The sequence below is a fragment of the Mus musculus genome, chromosome 6 (genome assembly GCF_000001635.26).
Source record: "Mus musculus strain C57BL/6J chromosome 6, GRCm38.p6 C57BL/6J".
NCBI classification, from domain to species: domain Eukaryota; kingdom Metazoa; phylum Chordata; class Mammalia; order Rodentia; family Muridae; genus Mus; species Mus musculus.
The window spans coordinates 100,827,804-100,849,902 of NC_000072.6; the positions used below are offsets into that span (position 1 = coordinate 100,827,804).

The 22,099-nt window shown below is 43.4% G+C and overlaps 1 protein-coding gene across 2 annotated transcripts in view; it reads left to right on the forward strand.

Moving 5' to 3' along the window:
• The first annotated feature begins 5,816 nt into the window (after positions 1-5,816).
• The window catches only part of Ppp4r2 (protein phosphatase 4, regulatory subunit 2), a 36,315-nt gene continuing 20,032 nt past the window's right edge, over positions 5,817-22,099 (forward strand). Inside the window, exons 1-2 of one of the 2 annotated variants that reach the window (XM_006506008.4) lie at positions 5,817-6,114; positions 6,914-6,995. In XM_006506008.4, the coding sequence (XP_006506071.1) occupies positions 6,081-6,114; positions 6,914-6,995 (116 nt within the window). In that variant the 5' untranslated portion in view covers positions 5,817-6,080. The remainder of the gene's footprint in view (positions 6,115-6,913; positions 6,996-22,099) is intronic. The other variant, NM_182939.4, reaches the window with a different exon arrangement.

Below are 22,099 nucleotides of genomic sequence, written 5' to 3' on the forward strand. Positions count from 1 at the left end.
ATTTATTTATTTATTTATTTATTTATTTTTGGTTTTTTCGAGACAGGGTTTCTCTGTAGAGCCCTGACTGTCCTGGAACTCACTTTGTAAACCAGGCTGGCCTCGAACTCAGAAATCCGCCTGCCTCTGCCTCCCGAGTGCTGGGATTAAAGGAGTGCGCCACCACGCCCGGCTGTGATTTTTATTTTATTTATGTTGATTTGTTTGTTTGTTTGTTTGTTTTTGGAGACAGGATTTCTCTGTGTAGCCCTGGCTGTGCTGAACTCACTCTGTAGACCAGGCTATCCTTGAAATCAGAGATCCACCTGCCTCCACCTCCCTTGTGGTGGAGTCAAAGGTGCATGCCACCTGCCCTGGCTTTGTGTGCTATTTAACTCAAGGTAGGCTTACCAATCTCACAAACATTACCATTTCTTTATTATAAAAGTCTTTTTCCTGGCTTTGTTTGTTTATGTGAAACAAGGTCTCACTGCAGTCCTGGCTGCTCTCTGCAGCTCCTCCTTCATAGACCAGGCTGGCCTTGAACTCACAGAGATCCTCACACCTCTGCCTCTCAAGCGCTGGGATTATAGGGATGTTCTACCTTGCTCAGCTTTTTCTAGCCTTGTAAAAGATTCACCATGATGTCATTATCCATGGACATCTCATTGTGAAGTACACACTGACAGACACCTCCTGTGACATAGCAGTTAGAATGACATGTCATAAAAGGGGATTCCTTAGATTGTCCTACATGATATGAACTCCATGTACCTGTACATACGTGTGAACCCAAATGCACATATGCACACACGCAAGCATGGATATGTACGTACACACAAAAATGTACGTTTAGATCTAGCTCACATTCAAAATGTCTACTTTTTAGTCTACTTTTTATGCATGATTGCTTGTATGAGTATCACATGCCTGCAGGTGCTCAAAGAGGCAAAAAGAAGGCATCGAGAGCTGAAGTCACAGGCAGTTGTGATCTGTCATGTGGGTGCTGGCAGCTGATCCATCTCTCCACCCCCATACAATGCTCATTCTTTTTTTTTTTTTTTTTTTTTGGCATGCAAGGGGGGGGGGCGTGTTTCGAGACAGGGTTTCTCTGTGTAGCCCTGGCTGTCCTGGAACTCACTCTGAAGACCAGGCTGGCCTTGAACTCAGAAATCTGCCTGTCTCTGCCTCCTAAGTGCTGGGATTAAAGGCGTGTGCCACCACGCACGGCTACAATGCTCATTCTTAAACTGATTTGTTGTTATTGAGTTTTGACAGTTTCAGATATATTCTGAATATTAACCTCCTTTCAAAGGAATGCGTTATAAATATGTTTTCCCACTCTGTATGGTTTGCTTTCTATTGGTTGCTTCTTTTGCTAAGCCGTAACACAGTGATACTTTAACCGAGGCCTGTTTGCTGGTCTCCAACCTGTGGAAACTGGATGTAGATGATTTCCTATACTTTTCCTAAATCTCTGGTCTTTTTCCACAGACTCAGCTCGGGAGGGCAACCAGACTCCAGTAATTCCCCATGGACTTATAAAATGATCCTCCCACATGGTCTCTGAAGTCACCCTGTTTTCTCTCTACCCTTTCTTCCTGTCTCCATCTTCTGCCACCCACTCTTCAGTACTCAGGACTTTCCCTCAGTGCACATGTGCACGACATGCAGCGGGGCTGGTTTAAGGTCCTTCTCTGTTTCTGGTTTAAATCTGAAACGTCCCCCCGTACTGGCTAAGTTTGTAATGCTTGGTCCCTAGCTAGTAGCAATGCTAAGGGTCATCGTGAAACTTTTAGAAAATGGGGGTGGAAGCAGGGCTGGTGGCTAAGTTGGAGGAAGTAGTTACAAGCACTGGCCTTTGAGATTTATTCCTGGCTCCTGTTTCATGCCCTGTTCTGTCCGCTGTGATGTGAAGAATGTCTAACACAAGCTACCGCACCGAACACTAGGCAGCCCCACCTGTCTTTCCCACCAGGATGGACTAAGCCCTCTGAAACCATGAGTTAAATAAATCCCTCTTCCTGAAGCTCCCCCCCCCCCATGCCCCCTGTCAGCCCTGTCAGCCATTTGGTCACAGCGAGGAGAAAGCCGAGACACTGGTGCATGCCAGCTGTTGTACGTTGATGCCCTTAGTCCCAAACTCCATGCTGCTGGTCCTGCTGATCCCTGTCAGAGCCCCGTGACTTCTCCCCTGGGAGTGTGGAATTGGCAGTGTAAAGTTAGCCTTTAATCTCAGCACTCAGAATGCGGAGCTAGGTGGATCTCTGTGAATTTGATGACCCAGCATGATCTTTAAAGTGAGTTCTAGATTGGTCAGTTCTGGCAGGTCACTACACAATGAGATCCTGTCTGCCCCCACCTCCATCCCCCACCCCACAAAAACTAAAAACTTAATTTTAGTTATCATTTAATTTTTATTTGCATTGGTTTTCTTACATATAAGAAGTTATCTTGAAATTTCAGGAGCGGCAGCATTATAACCCTTGTCGTCTTCCCTGGCTCCTTTTTTATCAGTAACTGGGGAGTTGTTCAGATGGGCTGTTCTAGGAGATCTCACTTTAACTGCCGTCCCACCATCACCTGTCCCACAGTCGCTGAGAGAGTCCCCAACCAAAGCAAGCCTCTGCCTTTCTCCATCCGGTTTCTCCCCCGGGGCTAGCCAGTGTTCTCACGAATGGTAGGTGACTTTTGCCCTCAAATCCCCAAGGTGGGAACCCCAGAACCTTCTGTGATCTAGCCACTCCCTCCACACTGACTTCTCTGATTCAGTGTAGGGATCAGACATGGGCAGGAATCCCAAGAATCATTATGAGGAGTTCTGGGGCTGGCAGCCACATCTTAGTCCTGTTTCTCTGCCATGGAATTAACATGTGAAGAACCAGCCTGCTTCCATCTTAGGCTTGAAAGCCATCTTATAGTAAAGACAAGCTAGGTTCATTCCTGTTTATGGTTAAATCTGTTTTTCAAGGACTGGGCTATGCACCCTTAGCCCTGTACTGCCTGTTTTAGGAACGGCAGCCATGTCCTTGTTTCGAAAGGCTAATAGCATCTTGCAGCCCTCCCTTTGCTTCAAAGGATTGCTATGGCTACCTTGTCGTGACTACCTGTTGTTATGACCACCTTGCAACCATGTCTTTGTTTCAGGAGGTCGTTAGGACTACTGTATATTCTTATTTTCTGCTCCTGTAACACTAAGTATTTTGCCTGCCAAATCCCCCATTTGGGACCACCTTACCTCTGAGCTTTGAAAGCTTTTAAACTTTGTCTTCCTCACACCCAATGCTGACCTCTCAAACCCCGCCTCCGGGGGAAGGCAGCCCAATTACACCAATTAAAAAGCTTGCTTGAATTAATTGCTTGCTTTAATTAAGTTGACCATGATGATTTGGGGAGGTGGTCTTCCACTTCCCATCTTTGGGATTATAAACAAGGTTTAGCAGGCAGCTGCCCAGTTAAGGATTCTAAGAGGAAAAAGAAAACAATCCAAAAAGCCAGACCTCGGGCTCCTCTTTTGCCTCTACTCTCTTTGCAAGCCTGACCTGCAAATAACAGATAAGGTACAAGACAGAAGCAAAGAGCACTCAGCAACACCTGCCTAAGGGAATGGGAAGTTTCTCAGAGGAAGTGGTGTTTAGTCTGACACCAGATATATGTGAGGAAGGTCCCACAGTGATCTTCAGGGGGAAGAGATTTCAAACAGAAAACCCTCAAAGCAGGGACCTTTAAATGAGAAGGCTGGAGAGATGGCTGGCCAGGGTGGCTGGCCATGGTGTGCCTATAATCGCAACACTCGGGAGACTGAGGCAGGAGGGTGCTGAGTCAGAGGTCAGAGTGGGCTAAATGGCCAGTTGTAGGCCAGTTTGGCCTACAGAATGCAATTTTGTCTGTAAGAATTAGGTGTTGGGGGAGAAAAGGGAGGAGAAGAGACCAGGACATGTGAGAGAAGGAAAAAGGGAGAGAAGAAGAGGGAGGAGGGGGAGAGAGGGGAGAAGAGAAAGGGGAGAAGGTGAAGTGGAGAACATATATCTAGCATGTGAGAGACCTTGGGTTTGATCCTCAGCGCATAGAAAGACGTAGATGGATTCTGACTAGCCACAAAGCAAAACAAACTTAATTTGACCCAAGTTGAGAGTGACGCAAGGGACAAAGCAGCGTGACAGGAATGGACTTGGCTTGCTTTCTACTGGAAGGTTCCAATAGAACTCTCTGTAACCCTGTAACAATGGAATACAAGAGCTCACAGCCACTTGAAACGGGGCTGGGGCCGGAGGAACTGGTTTTTATTGAAAAATCTAGAAACTGAATTTTAAATTTTATTGCATTTTTTCCCCTTCACTTGGCTAGTGTGGCTGTATTATACAGCAGATTGCTCTTCGTGAGAAACTGGGGTCTATGGTGGATAGGATAGCAGAGAGATGGTAAACTTTGTTGTGGAGTTAGTGGTTCCATTCAGAGCTGAAGGGACCTGGGCTCATGGCAGTCATCCCCATGGTTTCATGACATTGTCCTCCCCTTAGATCTTCCTGTGATTTCTCAATACACATCCTCATCTGTAGTGGCCCAAAGACACAGACCATTGTTTGGCAGCAACATTTGACAGAGGTATTTTGAGTGTGGGAGGATTTTGCTTGCATCTAAAACCCAGGGTTAGAGTCAGAAACATCTTTTTTGTTTGTTTGTTTGTTTTTCGAGACAGGGTTTCTCTGGCTGTCCTGGAACTCACTTTGTAGACCAGGCTGGCAACTCACTTTGTAGACCAGGCTGGCCTCGAACTCAGAAATCCACCTGCCTCTGCCTCCCGAGTGCTGGGATTAAAGGCGTGCACCACCACTGCCCAGCCAGAAACATCTTTTTAAAGTCAACTTTGTAATGGCTATGTCCAGATTCTCAGCGTCTCAGTTAACGTTTGGTAACAGGCTTCATCCTTTCTTTGCTGACATGGTATGTGGGCCTCAGGAAGAGAAGGTGGAACAAGCAAGAGCTTTTCTTTTTTCTTTCTTTTCTTTTCTTTTCTTTTCTTCTTTTTTTAAAAAATTATTTTGTGTGTGCCCGAGTATGCGTGTTAAAATGGAAGTCAGATGACAACCACATGCATACAATGGATAGAACTCTGGCTCTAAGCACCTTCACCAGATGAGCCATCTTGCTGGCCCACTGCAAAAGTATAAAATGTTCCGTGCTGGTTTAGAGCTAGATGTTTTGAGTTCTAGAACTATCTTGACATACTTTGTCTCCATTTGTCATAGAGTTCTAGAATTGTCTTGACATACTTCGCATCCATATTATATAATGTATGTGTGTGTGTGTGTGTGTGTGTAAAGGCATACTGGGCTTGAATGTGTCTCAGCTGGTAAAATGCTTGCCAAGTGCTTGGTTTGTATCTCAGAACCCATAAAAACAGGAGTCGTGGTAAGCCTCTATTATCCCAGCGCTTGGGAGGTGAAATCAAAAGAATGAGTAGCATAAGGTCATCTTCCAGCTTGGGAAACATAAGATCCTCGAAAATTAAACAAACAAACAAACAAACATTGAAAATGTGTTCTCTGAGCCCTAGTGATGACAGCAACAGTACACAGGGACCACAAGAGTGGTCGGCACCAGCGCCTTCAGTGTACTGATGGGGAAACGGAGGCTCAGAGAAGCAATGTGGACACATCAGCTACACTCTTCCTCTGTTCAGCGGCGTCCGCAGCGCGCAGCTCCAGCCGCGGGCTCCGAACTCGCGCCTCGATCCCGTGCGCCTCCGCCGCGCACGCGCACTGGGCGGGCCGGGAGCGCTCCTGGGCGTGTGTGGGTGTGTGCGCGCGCGCAGCGGGCGCGAGGACGACAGCTGTGGGGAGCGTGCGCGCGCTGACGTGCCGGGCGCCATGTTGGAGGGCTGGTGGTAGCGGCTCGGGGAGGTTCTCGCTCTGTCCGTCTCGCTCCGTCTCTCGCTTCCCCCCGCCCCGGCTCCCTTCGGGACCCCCCTCCCCGGTCGCCGGCGTGTGGCGGAGTGTGTGCGAGGGCGGGGGCGGGCGTCCGGGGGGGCGGGGGCGGGCGCCGCGGCCCCCGGGACGGCGGCCGAGGGAGGCGCCGGCGGCGAGGGACTGCGCGGCGCCATGGACGTCGAGAGGCTGCAGGAGGCGCTGAAAGGTGGGGGTCGCCGCGCTGCCGGCCGCGCGCTCGGGCGGAGGCCGCCCGCGCCTCCCTGCTGTAGCTGTCGCCGGCGCGGGGCTTTGTGTGGGTTGCGGGCGTGGGGTGGGGGGGAGGGGAGCGCCTAGCACCGGCGCGGCCTCGTCGTGCGGCGGCGGCGGCGGCCTCCGGGCCTGGGGAGGTTCGCACTCATCAGACGCTGGGGCCGCGGCTTGGCAAGCAACAGGCTCGAGAACACTGCTTCCCAAACTTGGAACCGCGGGGTCCCGGCGTTCTGAAAACACCCCCACCCCCTAGGACATGCGGGAGCATTTGGAGGATGGCGGCTCGGTTGGGTGGCTTTAGTGGCTTGGGGCTGGATTCATTCAGGTGCACGCTGCGGCGGTCGGGGTTCGGGTCGGATGCCGGGGCTCCCTGCGCCACACTTGGGGAACACTGAAGGATAGTCTGTGAGGTGGAGTGCCCCCTTTAGGAGAATTTGCACTGCCGGTGAAAAAGGGTAACGAGGAGGTAGGAATTCAGGGTGCACGTATGTGGGTATTTGAGTGAGAGGCTGATTTTCTTTCTTAAATTAAAAAAAAAAATTTCGTTTTGACACAGTTTTTCTGTGTTGCCTTGGCTGGTCTGAAACTCAAAGAAATCCGCCTGCTTCTGCCTCCCAAGTGCAGAGATTAAAGGCTTGTCCCACAGGCGCCCAGCTGAGTCTGATTTTCTTAATTGTTTCCAAATGTAGAGAAAGTTTGAATGTTCTTGGCAAGGACGTAGTGATAACCCTTTTTTTTTTCTTTTTCTTATCTAGATTTTGAGAAGAGAGGGAAAAAGGAAGTTTGTCCTGTACTGGATCAGTTTCTCTGTCATGTAGCTAAAACTGGAGAAACAATGTAAGTAGAAACATGGGTTCGTGGTCACAGGCCTACCTGTCATTCAGAGTTGCTCAGGAATGTGGGGGAGAGAGGATTTCAAAACACTCACGGAATAGATCTGTCCAAATTCGAGACCCCTGGGGATGGGTGAGATAGCCCAACAGGTTAAGGTGTTGACTAGCAGGCCTGAGGGCTTGCGTTTGATCTGGGAGTGCCACATAATAGAGCTGATTCCCAAAAGTTGTCCTCGGACTCAAACACAAATCAATAAGTGAATGTAAGTTAAAAAATTGAGATGCCTTAAAGATCACAGTAGAGGTGAGAATCTTTCTGCATGTTGCATAACAGTTGTTAAGAATTTATCAGAGTTTTTTAGATTTCTATACTTTGGCACAAAGAACCTACTAGTTTTAGTTGGAAAGAACTTAGGAAAGAATGTTCCATTGTGTGGCTTTGATACTGTTTCAGGGATTTGTTGAGGATTTTTTTTTTTTTTTTTTTTTGTGCTGTTGCTTACCCAGCCTTTTGTTTTCTTACTAATTCTTGTAGTTGTTTGAAGTCTAACTTGTATTTCTTGCCTTGAGGACTTAAGGTGATTATCTGACACGTTCCAGATGGTGAGGTTGTCACTGTCCTGACCTAGGCTAGCTAACTTACATATGCCCAACATCTTACTAGGCTCTTTTCCAAAAGTTGCTCTCAACTTATACTGTATTTTTTATCCAAAGGAAGAATCTAGTTTTATTATTCTATAGCTTGTGTGGAAAAAGTTGCTCTCACAGTTTGGCTCAGTTACTCTGGAAGATAACCCATCTTTGTACACTGCTCTGAGTAGGGTAGGGTGAGGAGCAGGAAAGAGGAAAGGTTATTTTGGGTTCATGTTGGTGAACTGCCTGCTTAGTTTGAATAATATAATCACTCAGCAAGTGATTGTACAGCTTCTCTGTCATTAGCACTGTTCAGTCAGGGCCTGGAGCCACAACTATTTATTTTAGACCAGGCTGGATTTGAACTCTGATCTGTATTGCCCCTGCCTTCTTAATAGGTAGCCAAACCAGGCTGTTTTTATCCTTTTAGGTGTAACCTTCACCTAGCTCAGGTGGTTTGGAACTCAGTAGGTAACCCAGACTGACTTCATACTCAGACGTGCCTCAGCCACCAAGTGCTGGGGTTACAGATGTGACTGCCACCCCGGCTTCCCTCATTGTTGTCAACATCTTGTTATTATTATTGATTACTGGAGGGCACTGGAGCTGGGACCTAGTGTCTCATGTGCAAGACAAGAAAGAGCCATAACACTGAACTACATTCTCAGCCCCTTAAAAATTTTCTTTTAAGCCTTTAATCCCAGCACTCGAGGCCGAGGCAGGCAAATCTCTTGTGAGTTCAAGCCAGCTTGGTTTACAGAGTGAGTACTGGGACAGCCAGGGCTGCACAGAAAAACCCTGTCTTGAAAAAAGAAATATTTTGAGAGTTACCCACACACTGGCTTTGAACTTAGGGTCCTGCTTTTTCATCTCTGTAGTGCTGGAACTACATGCATGCCCCAACATGCTCAGATCTGTCTTTATTAACAAGTATTCATTTCTTACACGATTCATTTATGGTTGTAGTTTAGCTTTCTAATAACTAGCTGCATTTTAGAAATATCTGGTGTAGTGTATAATTTAGTACTGTAAAGCAGAACCTTTTCAGTGGTCTGTTAAAGTGCACCTTTAATCCCAGCACTCGGGAGGCAGAGGCAGGCGGATTTCTGAGTTCAAGGCCAGCCTGGTCTACAGAGTGAGTTCCAGAACAGCCAGGGCTATACCGAGAAACCCTGTCTCAAAAACCCAATATGACTAATGTGACTATAATTCATTCACTTAATATTTCTTTGCATGTCAGTTTTAAGAATGGAATTCTTGCAGGACATGATGGTGAACAACACCTTTCATCCCAGTAGAAGATTAAAGGCACAGACAGGTAGATTTTTACCAGTTCAGGTACAGCCTGGTCTACAAAATTCTATGACAGCTAAGGCTACATACTGAGACTCTGTCTTAGGTGGGGTTAAGGGAACCCTCTCCCAGAGTGGAGAGGTGGCTCAGTGGTTAAGAGATCTGACTGCTCTTTCAAAGGACCCAGGTTTGATAATTGGCACCCACTTTTAGGCTAACAAGTCTCTAACTCCAGTTCCAGGGGATCTTTTCTGGTCTCCAAGGGCATAGAACACACATATGGTACACGCTTATACATGCAAGCAAACACCCAAAATGAATGCAAGTCACTAGTTTACTTATAGAAAAGCCTAAAAATGATTAGGTACCATTTTTCAAACGTAGTCCCTAAGTGAGTCCCTAGAGAATCATTGCTGTATTGCCTTTCTTTCTCTTGAGCTGTTGACTAGACTGAGCTATTTCTGTGTCATCAAAAGAAAAACATTTTATTTTCTGGAAAAAAAATTTTTTTTTTTGACAAAAGATTATCTTAGCTTTGACTATTCACACCTTTGTTCCCAGCACTTGGAAGGCAGAGGCAGGCAGATCTCTTGAGTTCAAGGCCAGCTTGGTCTACAGAGTGAGTTTCAGGACAGCCAGGGCAGTGCAGAGAAACCCTGACTGAGGTATAGGTGACGGGTATCTTCCCAGTCAGGTCTATACACATTGCCTTAACTGTTTGATTAGTACAGTGCCTATAGTTGATGTGCTCTGATCTAGAACTTCAGCTCTCTGCTCACTACATTGTTTGGCTAGTATATATTTAGATGTTTGTATTAAAATGAGTGGTGTTTTTATATTCTTTATTACACTTAGTGGAGCTTGAACTATATTTTATTTTCCAAACTACCTGTAGCCTGTCTCTGCTTTCTTTTTCACTAGTCAGGGGTGAAAGAAACCTGGGTCTTGCATATGTTAGCCCGGTGCTCAGCCATTGAGTCACAATGCAGAACCAGATAGGGATTACTTTGTTTAGCTGGTTCTGGAGATGATATTCATCACTGGGCAACATCCCCAGTCCAGTACTATGAGGCTTTTTTTTTTTTTTCCCACAACAAATTCCCTGGTTCTGGAGATGAATGAGTGGCTCAGTATCTCTCACGATTACTACATGAATCTATTTTACAGGAGAAAAGACAGAAATGATGCTAGTGTTACTTCCATAAAACAGGAATGTTAACATTTTTTTAAGGCTTACATAATTTATTTTTTGTTTTTTCAAGATGGGTTCACTGTGTAGTCCTGGTTGTCTTAGAAAACACTCTGTAGACCAGGCTGGCCTCAATCTCACATAGATCCCCCTGCCTCTGTTTGCCGAGTGCTGGGATTAAAATGTGTGCCTGGGTGTTTTCCCTGAATGTATGTCTGCACTGTGTGAATGCTGTGCCTGCCAGGATCAGAAGGGAACGTCTGGAGTTTCAGGGGATTTTCAGGTGCCTATGGGTATTTGGAAATGAATTCAGGTACCCTTAACTGATGAAGTATCTCTCTAGCCCCAAGAAAGTTTTTATTTTTTAACAAATGCTCCTACTTCATAGTGCTTTCCCTCTACCTGTTTAGAGGCAGGTTCATGTGTAGCCATAGTGGTCTCTTTATGTGGAGTTGGTATCTGGACATGAATGAGCTTTGTTTGTTAATGCCACATTTAGGAGCTTAGTGAGCACAAATGGCCCCTTCAGATCTTCTCTTCACTCACTGGTGGAGTGGCCAAGAGTGTTTCATTTGTAGCTGTGGCTTTTAAGTCAGGCTGCCATGGCTCTGGTGATACCTGCTGGACCTTTTGTGTGTGTGTCTTTGTAGTGAAACTGATTAGACTTTGTGTGTATGAGAGAGAAGGGGTGGGGGGAGGCACGAGCCAACGGAGGGAGGAGGGGGGCAGGGAAGGAGGGAGGATTCTTAGTTCAGAGCCTTGACCTCTACCACTGTTCTGTTTCCTTTTGAACAGGTAGGTCCCAGAGGTGCACAATTTGTTGGGCTTTTTATTTTGCTGTCTAGTCTGCCTGACAGGGTTTTGAGAGACAGACAAAGCTGACAGTGCCATTCTTTTTTATTTCTTTCTCTTCTCTTCTCTTCTCTTCTCTTCTCTTCTCTTCTCTTCTCTTCTCTTCTCTTCTCTTCTTTCTTTTTTCTTTTTAAAGGTAAACTTAAATCCTTGCTAGACCAGTGTAGTGTGGCAAAACTTTTCCTGGGGAACAATATACTCACCCCCATAGGGATCTCACAACAGACCAAACTACGGATACCACCAAAGTCCCCCTTGGTGAACCAGTGAATTTTCTTGGGGTTACTTAGGAACAGAATGACTCAAGGACAGCTGCATTATTACCACGGTCCACCCCAGCATGGGTGACAGCTCACAAAATCGGATAAACCTGAAGCACACTGCACAGCCTGCAGGCAGCACAACAGCTTGGAGTGTCCCTTTCCTTTCCCTTTCCTTTCCCTTTCCTTTCCCTTTCCTTTCTCCTTTCTCCTCCTTTCTCCTTTCTCCTTTCTCCTTTCTCCTTTCTCCTTTCTCCTTTCTCCTTTCTCCTTTCTCCTTTCTCCTTTCTCCTTTCTCCTTTCTCCTTTCTCCTTTCTCCTTTCCTTTCCTTTCCTTTCCTTTCCTTTCCTTTCCTTTCTGTTGCTCTAAACCACTTCGCATCAGCTCTTCTGGTTCTTCCAGCTTCTTCCAGGCAGCTGGTCTCTTCTTTGAAGCTCAGCTTCTCTTCCCTGAGAGGAACTCATTCTCAGCTTTATTGTTTACTCTGTCTGGGAGTGCCCTAGTGAATCTGGTCAGCTTCAGGGACTTCTTGCTTTGTTTACCTCTGCTTAAAGAGCTTGCCTGCAGGATGGAATGTTTTTTGATCATGGAGGAAGCTGTTACCTAGCAGCCAGTTAAAATAAGGCAAGTACCTCAAACAGTATGGAAATAATATGCAAAAATTAGACCACTACTTGGTGCTAAATAAATAATAGCTGTGATACAGTTTGCAGTGGTGGCTGTGTTGGGAATTGGAGGTGGTCTAGCAATTTCCAGGTTAACCTGGAACTTACTTTGTAGTGTAGGTTGGCTCCAGCTGGCAGTCCTGTGTGACTCTCCTTATGTTTATATATTTGATACTTCAGGAAGGATATAAAGTTAGGTAACTTAGAAGTAGTTACTAGTCACTAGGAAGATCTACATTATTACAGTGTGAGGCCTTGATACATTTTGAGGTGGGGAATATTTTATCTGTAGTACTTTTAACTTAGTAATCATGTAATGCTGGAGCATATTGATTTTTTTTTTAAGTCTTAATTTTTTTTTGGTTTGTTTTATTTTGTTTTTTTTTCGAGACAGGGTTTCTCTGTGTAGCCCTGGCTGTCCTGGAACTCACTCTGTAGACCAGGCTGGCCTTGAACTCAGAGATCCGCCTGCCTCTGCCTCCCAAGTGCAGGGATCAAAGGCGTGCGCCACCACGCCTGGCTACATCACACTTTTAAGTGTGGAATTCAGAGGACACCTTGTAAGAATCAGTTATAATACTTTTACCATGTGGCCCCAGAATCAAACTCAGGTCATCAGATTGTGTTCCATCTTACTAGTCTCAGTTTTTGTTTTGTTTCTTTTTTATGAAAGAAACTATAGATCAAAGGCATATGCCTGGCTCACAAGGAACTTCTGCTTTGGGTTGTTAACTGTCTCTCACCAAACCTCAAGGAAGACAGATTTCATGAACATGTTTTGTATAAGCCATCAAATATTTCCTGTGCATATCCTGCCTTAGTCTTTGTGACTGTTTTCTGTGATAATATTCTGTTTAAAATGAGGCTAGGCTTACAATCATATGTACAGATGAAAAACAATGCAGTTATCCTTGGGCATGGACATTATCAGGTCCTATCAGAACTCATTCCTTGATGCACTGCGTGTGCTGTGTTCACTTGTATAACATCTCTCTCCAGCAGTCTTACTTAAACCTACCAGTAGAATTATCATTATTTGAGGTTGTCATTGTTTACCTAAACTGACTTCATATACCTACACAGCTCTTCTTCCTTCGTGGTACATAGAGCACGTGGCCTGATGGCTGAGCCCTGTGGATAGGATAGGTGCTTGGGCAGGAATTGGAAGGTTGTGTGTGGTGATGCTTGCACACTATTTGGCAGTAAAATAGGTGGCCCACGTGCTCTTAACATCTTTACTTTGTCATTTCTAGTAACTTCAAAGCCTGAACACATTGTGTAAATACAGTTTTTGCAGAGGCATAAATTTGATAGGACATTGATGTTTAGACCGATACATGCTATTTTAGTTTGTAATACATAAACCTAGTTTTTTTCCGTATATGAAGAAGGCATACATTGTGGAAGCATTTGAAATTTGAGGGACATGAGAGGTTTCACTGATGTTGGTGTAGGTTTTGCTCTGTTGTGTCTGTAAAAAGAAGGTGCGGTGGCTTCCTATCACCCACTGTCACGCTGTCTCTTAAGCTTGCATGGTAAGGGAATTTGTGTTTACAGATTTCTTTAAAATTATGGTTGGATTTTAGAGGTCTTTCCACAGTGATTAGCAGTTATTTCTGAGATTACCGCATTTCCTTCCTACCAGTTCTGGGCATGGAGACTGGTCTAACTTTTTACGGGTTTTACAAACAGTATTTCTTGATAAAACAATCTTGAATGTGGGTACAATTTTGAACATTTTTCTCTTTAGAGACAGTATCTTGTAGCTCAAACTGGCTTTGAACTTTGTGTATAAGCAAGGATGGCCTTGAACTTCCTGATTGATCTTCCTGCTTCCACCTTTGTAATGTTAGGATTAGAGGTTTGTGCTACTGTGCCTGGACTACATTTGAAGGTATTTTCTGAGTCCGTGAGTAGGTACCGTTGATGACTCCATGATAGTTCACGGTGCTGTTGTCTTGGATTTTGGTATTTTTTGGTCTTTCCTCCTGTTTGTTTGGTAGGTTCATAATTTCCTTGTTGCTTGACTTTCTTGTATTTTCTGTGGTCTGTGGTCTTCCTGTCTCACTCACTCTAGGATAGGATTGAAATCACTGGCACAGCCCAAGTGCGGCAACTTTAAACCATTGTTAATGGTTCTGGAGAGATGGGTCAGTGGTTAAGATCATTTATGCTTGCAGAGGTCTCGTGTTCGGTTCCTAGTACCCACACCCCTCAAAAATCATCCGTGTAACTAGTTCCCGGGGAGCTTACATCTTCTGACCTCCATGGGCACTGCATTGTGTGCACATGGTACATAATGCAGACTAAGCATTCATACCGATAAAATAAATCTTTTTTAAAACTTAAAAAAAAATGTATCTTGACAATATTTTTAGGGTTTTCTTTTTTCTCCCTGAGGCAAGGTCTCTCTGTAGCCTTGACTGTCTTGGTACTTTCTCTGTAGACTACTAGACTAGACTTTAAACCCATAGAGATCTGCCTGCCTCTGCCTCCTGAGTTCTGGGATTAAAGGCACTTGTTGGGAGTTGATACTATTTGCAAACATTGGAGATTGCACTTAACAAACATAGGTGGTGGAGGTCAGTTAGTAAGCCTCCTGGTGTCTGAGTCTGCAGCTGGCACCATACAGTTTGCTGTTACATAGTCAGCTTTAGCTAGACTAGCTTTAGCTAGAGACATTCTCTAGCAATAAAATGTATGTAGGCCAGTGAGTCACATGTTCTTACCAAGAATTATGCATCATAGTAACTATATGCATTACTGTTCTAAGCTATAGTGCAATGAGTTCTTGGGAAACTCATATGGACTGTACTGTGTTATAGTACATTATTTTGATGGCATGGCTGTGGCACCACACTAGGCAATAGGAATTTTTTATTTTCATTGTATTCTCTTATTCTGTTGATGACCAAACCATAGTTATGAAGTATATGACTGAATATTTTATATACAGAATTTTTTAAAAGATTTATTTATTATTATATATAAGTACACTGTAGCTGTCTTCAGACACACCAGAAAAGGGCATCAGATCTCATTATGGATGGTTACGAGCTACCATGTGGTTGTGGAATTTGAACTCAGGACCTTTGGAAGAGCAGTCAGTGCTCTTAACCACTGAGCCATCTCACAGCCCTATATACAGAATTTTTAGTGGTTGTGTTTCTTCATAGAAACTTCCATGATTCACATGTGTTGTAGTTTGTTTTTACTCATGGCTCTGTAACTGAGTTGGCAGAGCCTGACTTGTTCCTCAGCAGTCCTTGCACCTGTTAGGCTTATGAAAGGCTGGCCTAGAACTTGTTACACTTTTGCTGCTGTCTCTCCATTGTTGTGATTATAGGCCTGCGACCACCACACCAAGCTGGGATCATGCTTTTGTATCATTGGTCCTTTAAAATGAAGACTTAACTATTTTAGCTTGAGCTGATGTAACAACATAGAGGCTGCATGGATTAATAAGCAGGTCTTTTTTCCCAGTTTCTTAGACTGTGAAATCTAAAACTGTGAGGTCCTGTGGTGGTGGAACTTTGTCGTCTGCCTTGTCAGTATTTTATAACACTTCAGAAAATGTCAGCTTCTCATGTGTCTAGGCTCTAACCTAATCATGAAGGTCCCGTGCAGATGTCCTTAACTAGCCATCTCCTCAAGTCATTGCATTGAAGTTTAAAGGCTTCAAATCGCAAATATTGTAAGATCTCATAATTGAGTTGATACTTGTCACAAATTTGTGCAGTGACTGAGCCTCAGATTTACTGATTAAATAGGAGTGTGCGTACGTTGTTGAAGATGACTTTCTTGCAAGTGTATATTGAGTTGCAGAAACATTTTAGCTGTCCCTTCCACTGTCTTTAAAAGAACTGTGAGAAGGGGCTTGAATTTGTTAAGTATAATCTGTGTGGCTACTTAGGTACTCAACAGCCTGTACATGTGAAATGCTTTGTAGCCCTTGATTCTCCTACCTCCCCACCCCCATCCCCAACTCTCAAGCAACTGGATGTGGATGTGTGCCACTGGGCCTGACTGAAAATGTAGTTCTTTAAGAGAAATGTTTCACGTAATTTTTAAGAGAAGTGTTTCACATAGTTTATTAGATGAGTCTAGGACCAGTTGGGACCAGAATGAAGTCAACATATGACTACTGATTTTGCTTTGCATTTCTACTTTAAAGAAATGGCATGTATGCCAATAATACAACATGTATGTAGGGAGGTGTGTGTGTCTGTGTTGTATATGGTGTGAGTATGTCGGTCAGAACACAACTTCAGATGTCAGTTTTCTCCATCCTGAAGCACTGTGAAGACCAGGTAGGTTGGTACCTTAGGGGACTGGGGAGATAGATACTCTGAGTCAGTATCATCTTGTCTGTATTAGCCTAGCATTCTAAAAGTATACACACAACAGGGAAAATGTAAAATTGAAATTAGCTTTAATCGGGGCAGTGTTGGTACCCGCCTTTAATCCTAGCACTTGGGGAGGCAGAGGCAGGTGGATTTCTGAGTTCAAGGTCATCCTGGTCTATAGAGTGAGTTCCAGGACAGCCAGGGTTACACAGAAACCCTGTCTCGAATGCCCCCACACCCCCCAAAAAAGAAATTATCTTTAACTCCTGTTTGTGAATATTTATTTTACATATACATATACATATATATGTGTATATATATGTATACACACACACACACACACACACACACACACATATATATATTGTTTGTTTGTTTTTGTTTTTGTTTTTTCGAGACAGGGTTTCTCTGTATAGCCTGGCTGTCCTGGAACTCACTTTGTAGACCAGGCTGGCCTCGAACTCAGAAATCTGCCTGCCTTTGCCTCCCAAGTGCTGGGATTAAAGGCGTGAAATATTTCTTTTATAATTTGGACATAGTTATAACTTAACCCAACAATGGCTTGTCTTAGTTAGGGTTTCCATTGCTGTGAAGAATCACCATGACCATGGCATGGCCACTCTTATAAAAGAAAACATTTTATTAGGCTGTTTGTTGTTTAGGGATCTTCAAATATGTGTGCTGTTTCAGGTTAATAGGGTTTATGGGAAAAAATCTTAATTTGTGACAAATTGAAGATTGTACAGAGTGCTAAATTAAAGCTCAGATTCTCTGAATGCTAAGGTGAACCTTTAAGTTAGGCAATCTGCTAGGGTGCATGTTTAAGTGGCTCATTTGGGAGTGTTTAAAAAGAACTTGAGTTAATGTACTAGTCCCACAACAGTTTTAGTATTAAAAACTATAAAATTTTAAATTGTGATGGGAAGGTTAGAAGAGACCCTCCACCTGCCATTTCTGGTTGAAACAGAAGCATTCTAAATGTTATCCTAAAAGAGTATATGGGTTTTAGACAGTACCATAATAAGTTTAAAGACTTTTTTTTTTTTTGATTGACTTAAATCCAAAAGGAAATAAAAGAGGAAAAAGATACATTTTTTTTTTTTTTTTGGAAGGATGTTGAGTTAGCAACGAATCAGGCTTTGGGTAGGAGGATAAGGCACCTGTGGGCGACAAAGCCATTGTAGTTGGTAGAGCTGTTCCTTGGGCTGCCATAGGCCGACTGTGCTTCAACTGGTTTCTCTTTCGGTTTCCTTTCTGTTCCACCTTTCAGAGGCAGAATATAACTGTGCCACAGGCATGGTAGTACATACCTGTAAGGCATAGAGACTAGGGCATTTCTGTGAGTTCAAGGCCAGCCTGAGCTATAAGGTGAGTTATAAGCCAGTTTTTTTTCTTTATATGTTTTAAAGGTATAAATAGATTTTTTTGACAGGAAGATGTGATGGGGGAATGGAGTCAGTAGTGAATTAGGGATTTCATCACAGGGAGAAGAAAATTCTGGCAGGAACTATTGATGGGAAACATCAGTTTGGTGTTGGACAGTTTTAGCAAAATGGAAGAATGAAGTACGTGGTTGAATGGATGAGTCTCAGAAATAAGGTCTAATTGACATACCTAGGTATAAAAACTATGCTGGGTGAAACCATTATCTGTTCATAAAGAAGAGGTAGGCTCTGCTCCTGAATGCTGCAGCTTTGAACATTTAAAAATGAGGAAGAATGGTAACCTTTCTGAACGCTCCTTGTAGAGCAGGGAAGTTGAGGTGTTTGAATTAACCACTGAGGCCTGTAGAGATGCTCTTCCAGAGGTCCTGAGTTCAATTCCTAGCAACCACATGGTGGCTCACATCCATCTACAATGGGCCCTGATGCCCTCTTCTGGTGTGTCTGAAGACATCTACAGTGTACTTATATAAATACAATCTTAAAAAAAAAATAACCACTAGATATAGCAACATGGAGGTTGCTGATGATCATGATGGGGACAAATTAGATTTAATGATAGAGCTGTAAGCCCGACTGGGAGATTCGCTATAGGAATTTTACTGCAGAAGACAATGAAGAAATGAGGTGGGAACTAGGAAAGGACAGTAAAGGAAAAAAATGAAGATGGGAGAAATAGGTAGGTGGGTGATTTGCCAGTGAAGTATTCTGTAGGTTTGTGATAAGAGGTGCATAGGTGAGCATAGAGATTGCTCATCAGGAGGTATGCAAGAGAAAGCTGGGTATTTCTTCCCTAATGCTTCAGTTTTAAAAAAGAAGCAGGAAGTGGGGCCATCAAATTGGACAGTAAGGGAGTTAGTTGTTGGTGAAGTACTGAAGAGTGAAAATAAGGGTGAGTGCACTAGAAATCCTGGTGGAGTCAGACTTGGGAATGTGAAGTACATAAATGTCTCTCCCTCATCAAGTACTATAAAAGGAAATCTCACTAGAGTTGGACAAAGCTAAGTGATACATTTTTTGTTTGTTTGTTTGTTTGTTTGTTTTTCGGGACAGGGTTTCTCTCTGTATAGCCCTGGCTGTCCTGGAACTCACTTTGTAGACCAGGCTGGCCCTGAACTCAGAAATCCGTCTGCCTCTGCCCCCCCCAGTGCTGGCATGCACCACCACGCCTGGCTAAGTGATAACATTTTTTTTTTGGTTGTTACTTTCTATACTGATTTGTCATTTGACATATTGTCTTTATCTTTAAATAAAGAAATATAAATGAGTTGGGAATCATTACTGAGAATTTTCTTCTCCTTAACAAAAGGGAATGCTTAAAGTGCCTCTGAAGGTATTTCTAGGGCAGAGACTCCTGAAGTTACCTATTATGTGATAGTATGTTAAAGAGTTCAACAAAAGTCTGTTTTGCTGGGTGGGGGTGGCACACTAATTGCAGCACTTAGGAGGCTGCAATCTGATCTCTTGGAGTTCAAGGTCAGCCTGGTCTAGAGTGAGTTCCATAAACAGCCAGGACTACACAGAGAAACTCTGTCTTGAAAAACAAACTATAAAACAGTCTCTAACTGATCCATTTTACTATTATTAGTGTCATCCCAAAATGTCCCCCTCATCCCCAAGTTCCTATATTTCTTTCAACTTCATTACTTTTAAAGATTTATGTGTATGAGTTTTAGCCTACATGTATGCATATATACCTGCACCACGTGCATACCTGGTGATCCTAGAGGTCAAAAGAGACCATCAAATCTCCTGGAATTGGATTTACAAATGGTCGTCAACCACAGTGTGAGTGATGTAAACCTAATCCCACCCCTCTGCAAGAGCAGCAAATGTCAGTAGTCTGACAGCTGACGAGGGGAGCACATACGTCTCCTTAGAGCAGCGGTTTTCAACCTTCCAAATGCTGCGATCCTTGACTAGACTTCCTCATGTGGTAACACTCAAACATGAAATTACTCTCATTGCTACTTCATGACTGTAATCTTGCTACTGTTATGAATTGTAATGTAAATATCTTAGGCAATCCCTCCGAAAGGTTCATTTGACACCCCTTCTACCAAGTGTTATGACCCACCAGTTGAGAAACACTGCATTAAAGTATATTCATTCCTGTTAGATTATTCTTCATTCTTTAACACATTAATCTTGAGGTGAAATATGCCTCTGTCTGATAAAATATAAAAAGAATTTAAGTAGGAGCCATGGTTGACCACTTTTAGTCAGTGTCATATGTACAAGCTGCTCTGCATCACTCCTTGGCTTTTGTGACCTTTGGAAGGGCTGGTCCAAGCAGCCCATTATACATGCTTGAGACAGGACTGCCTTGCTAGGGTTATAGGTAGGGACCTCCATGCCTAGCAATGAAGAACCAGTTTTAAAGTTAAATTGTGTGATGGTCATAATGTGTAGTGGTGCTCATGTAGGAATCAGAGGATAACTTGCAGGGGCTTATATCTTCTGCCTTGTAGGTCCAGGGATTGAACTCTGGTCATCAGGCTTGGCAGCAAGCTCCTTCACCTGTTATATTATCTTGCTGAACCAGAAAGAGCCATTCTTGATTGTTTATTCCAAATTGATTGCCTATAGGTTTCAAATTCCATGTCATAGGAATCTTTATCTTACAACTGAGATGACAATTTTTATAATGAAGGTGCTCTTTAATAATTTCATTTTTCTAGGCACTGTGACATCCTTGTTCACTTGATTTTATTGAGCAAGGGAATTCTGGACAGTGAACTGACTAATTCTGCTTTCAGTGTTTAAAGACGTATTGGTTTCACCTCACTACCATGGATAGTTTGGGCATAAAGTTAAAAAATCATCATCTCTTTGGGTTTTGAAGGTGTCTTCTTCCTGTTACTCTTACGACACTGCCTTTTATACGTCTCTGGTATGTTTAATCAATGAAATATTGTAGTGCTTTTTATAGGGTTTCAAGATTATGCAATTATATTATGCATTGATGTATGTATGTCTTGTCAACTCTTAGTGTGGCTACTTTCACTTACCCTTAAACTCTTTGAATGTGAAAACTGGTCGTCATCCTTTGCCTTCAAGGTTTTTTTGTTTGTTTGTTTGGGTTTTTTTGGGGGGAGGGGAGTTCGAGACAAGGTTTCTCTGTGTAGCCCTGGCTGTTCTGGAACTCACTTTGTAGACCAGGCTGGCCTTGAACTCAGAAATCCACCTGTCTCTGCCTCCCAAGTGTAGAGATTAAAGGCGTGCGCCACCACGTCCGGCTTCAAGGTTTTGTTATAGGAGCCCTGTTGATAACAAATTCTGGATACTCAAGTTCCTTAATGTTTATTATGTTCAACCTGCACATACCTTTCATGTGCTGCTTGTCTTGGTGACCTCTGTGCTGTGATAAAATATCTTCATAAAAGCAACTTAAAGGGGAAGGGATTTAGTGTCATAGTAACCCCTTGTGATGCAAGAGCACCACAGGAAGACGAAGGTGGATGTTTTAAAGGTCACAGTGCTAGAGCATTTATTTTAAATGAACCATTTACACTTTAGAATTTGTCTTTTCACCTATATGTTATTTTATGTCTCTGAGATTTCATTTGGCGGTTCTGGGTTTCCTAGTTTGATTTTTCGCTGTAGTCCTCAGCAGAGGGATTAAGGATTGCACTGGTTCCTAACTGGCGGCAGTTCATTTAGCAGTGTCTAGAGGCATAGTTGTTACTTCTGAGGTGTTCCTGGCACAAGTGTTTGGCCATGCTGCAGAAAACTAAAACTCTTAAGGCAGCTTGCCATGACATAGATTCCAACATTACTGAGTATGAGAAATTCCCTTTATTTACTTTTTTTTCTTCTTGTACTGGCTTTACTTAAGTCTTTGACCTTTTCGATTTTTTTTTTTCTATACTCATCTTTTTAAGGGCCAGCCTATAGTTAGGACTCTTTCCTGATGGCTTTGTGCCATAGTTCTAAATCACGTGATCTTTTTGTGGCTTCTATGCATTAGCACTAAAATCTCTGTTGTCGAGTTTCTATTTAACATCTAAAGTCTTTTGAAATAAATTAATTTTGCTAATTGTGGATCTTCCTCTTTGATTTCTTCAGGAAATTTTATGTTGAGATATGCTAATCTGGAACTGGGTTCCAGTGATCTGTGACACCACTTTGGGACCTTTTAACTGCTCTCAACCTTGTTGTAGGTTGTTAAAATGAAGAGGGAGGGGTGGGTTATCTTATGTAGCCCCTGCTGACCTTGAATTCCTGATCTTCTGTCTCCATTTCCCAACTGTTGGGGTTATAGTCTTATTACATCACCATGCCCAATTTATGCAGGGATCAAGCCCTGGCCATCTACCACATATCCAGCCCTAGATTTATAAACAAAACAAAAGAAAACAAACCCGAGTTTCTGATTGTACTGTTAGTGCAATTTGGTTTTCATCTGGATTGCTGTTAGGTTGTCA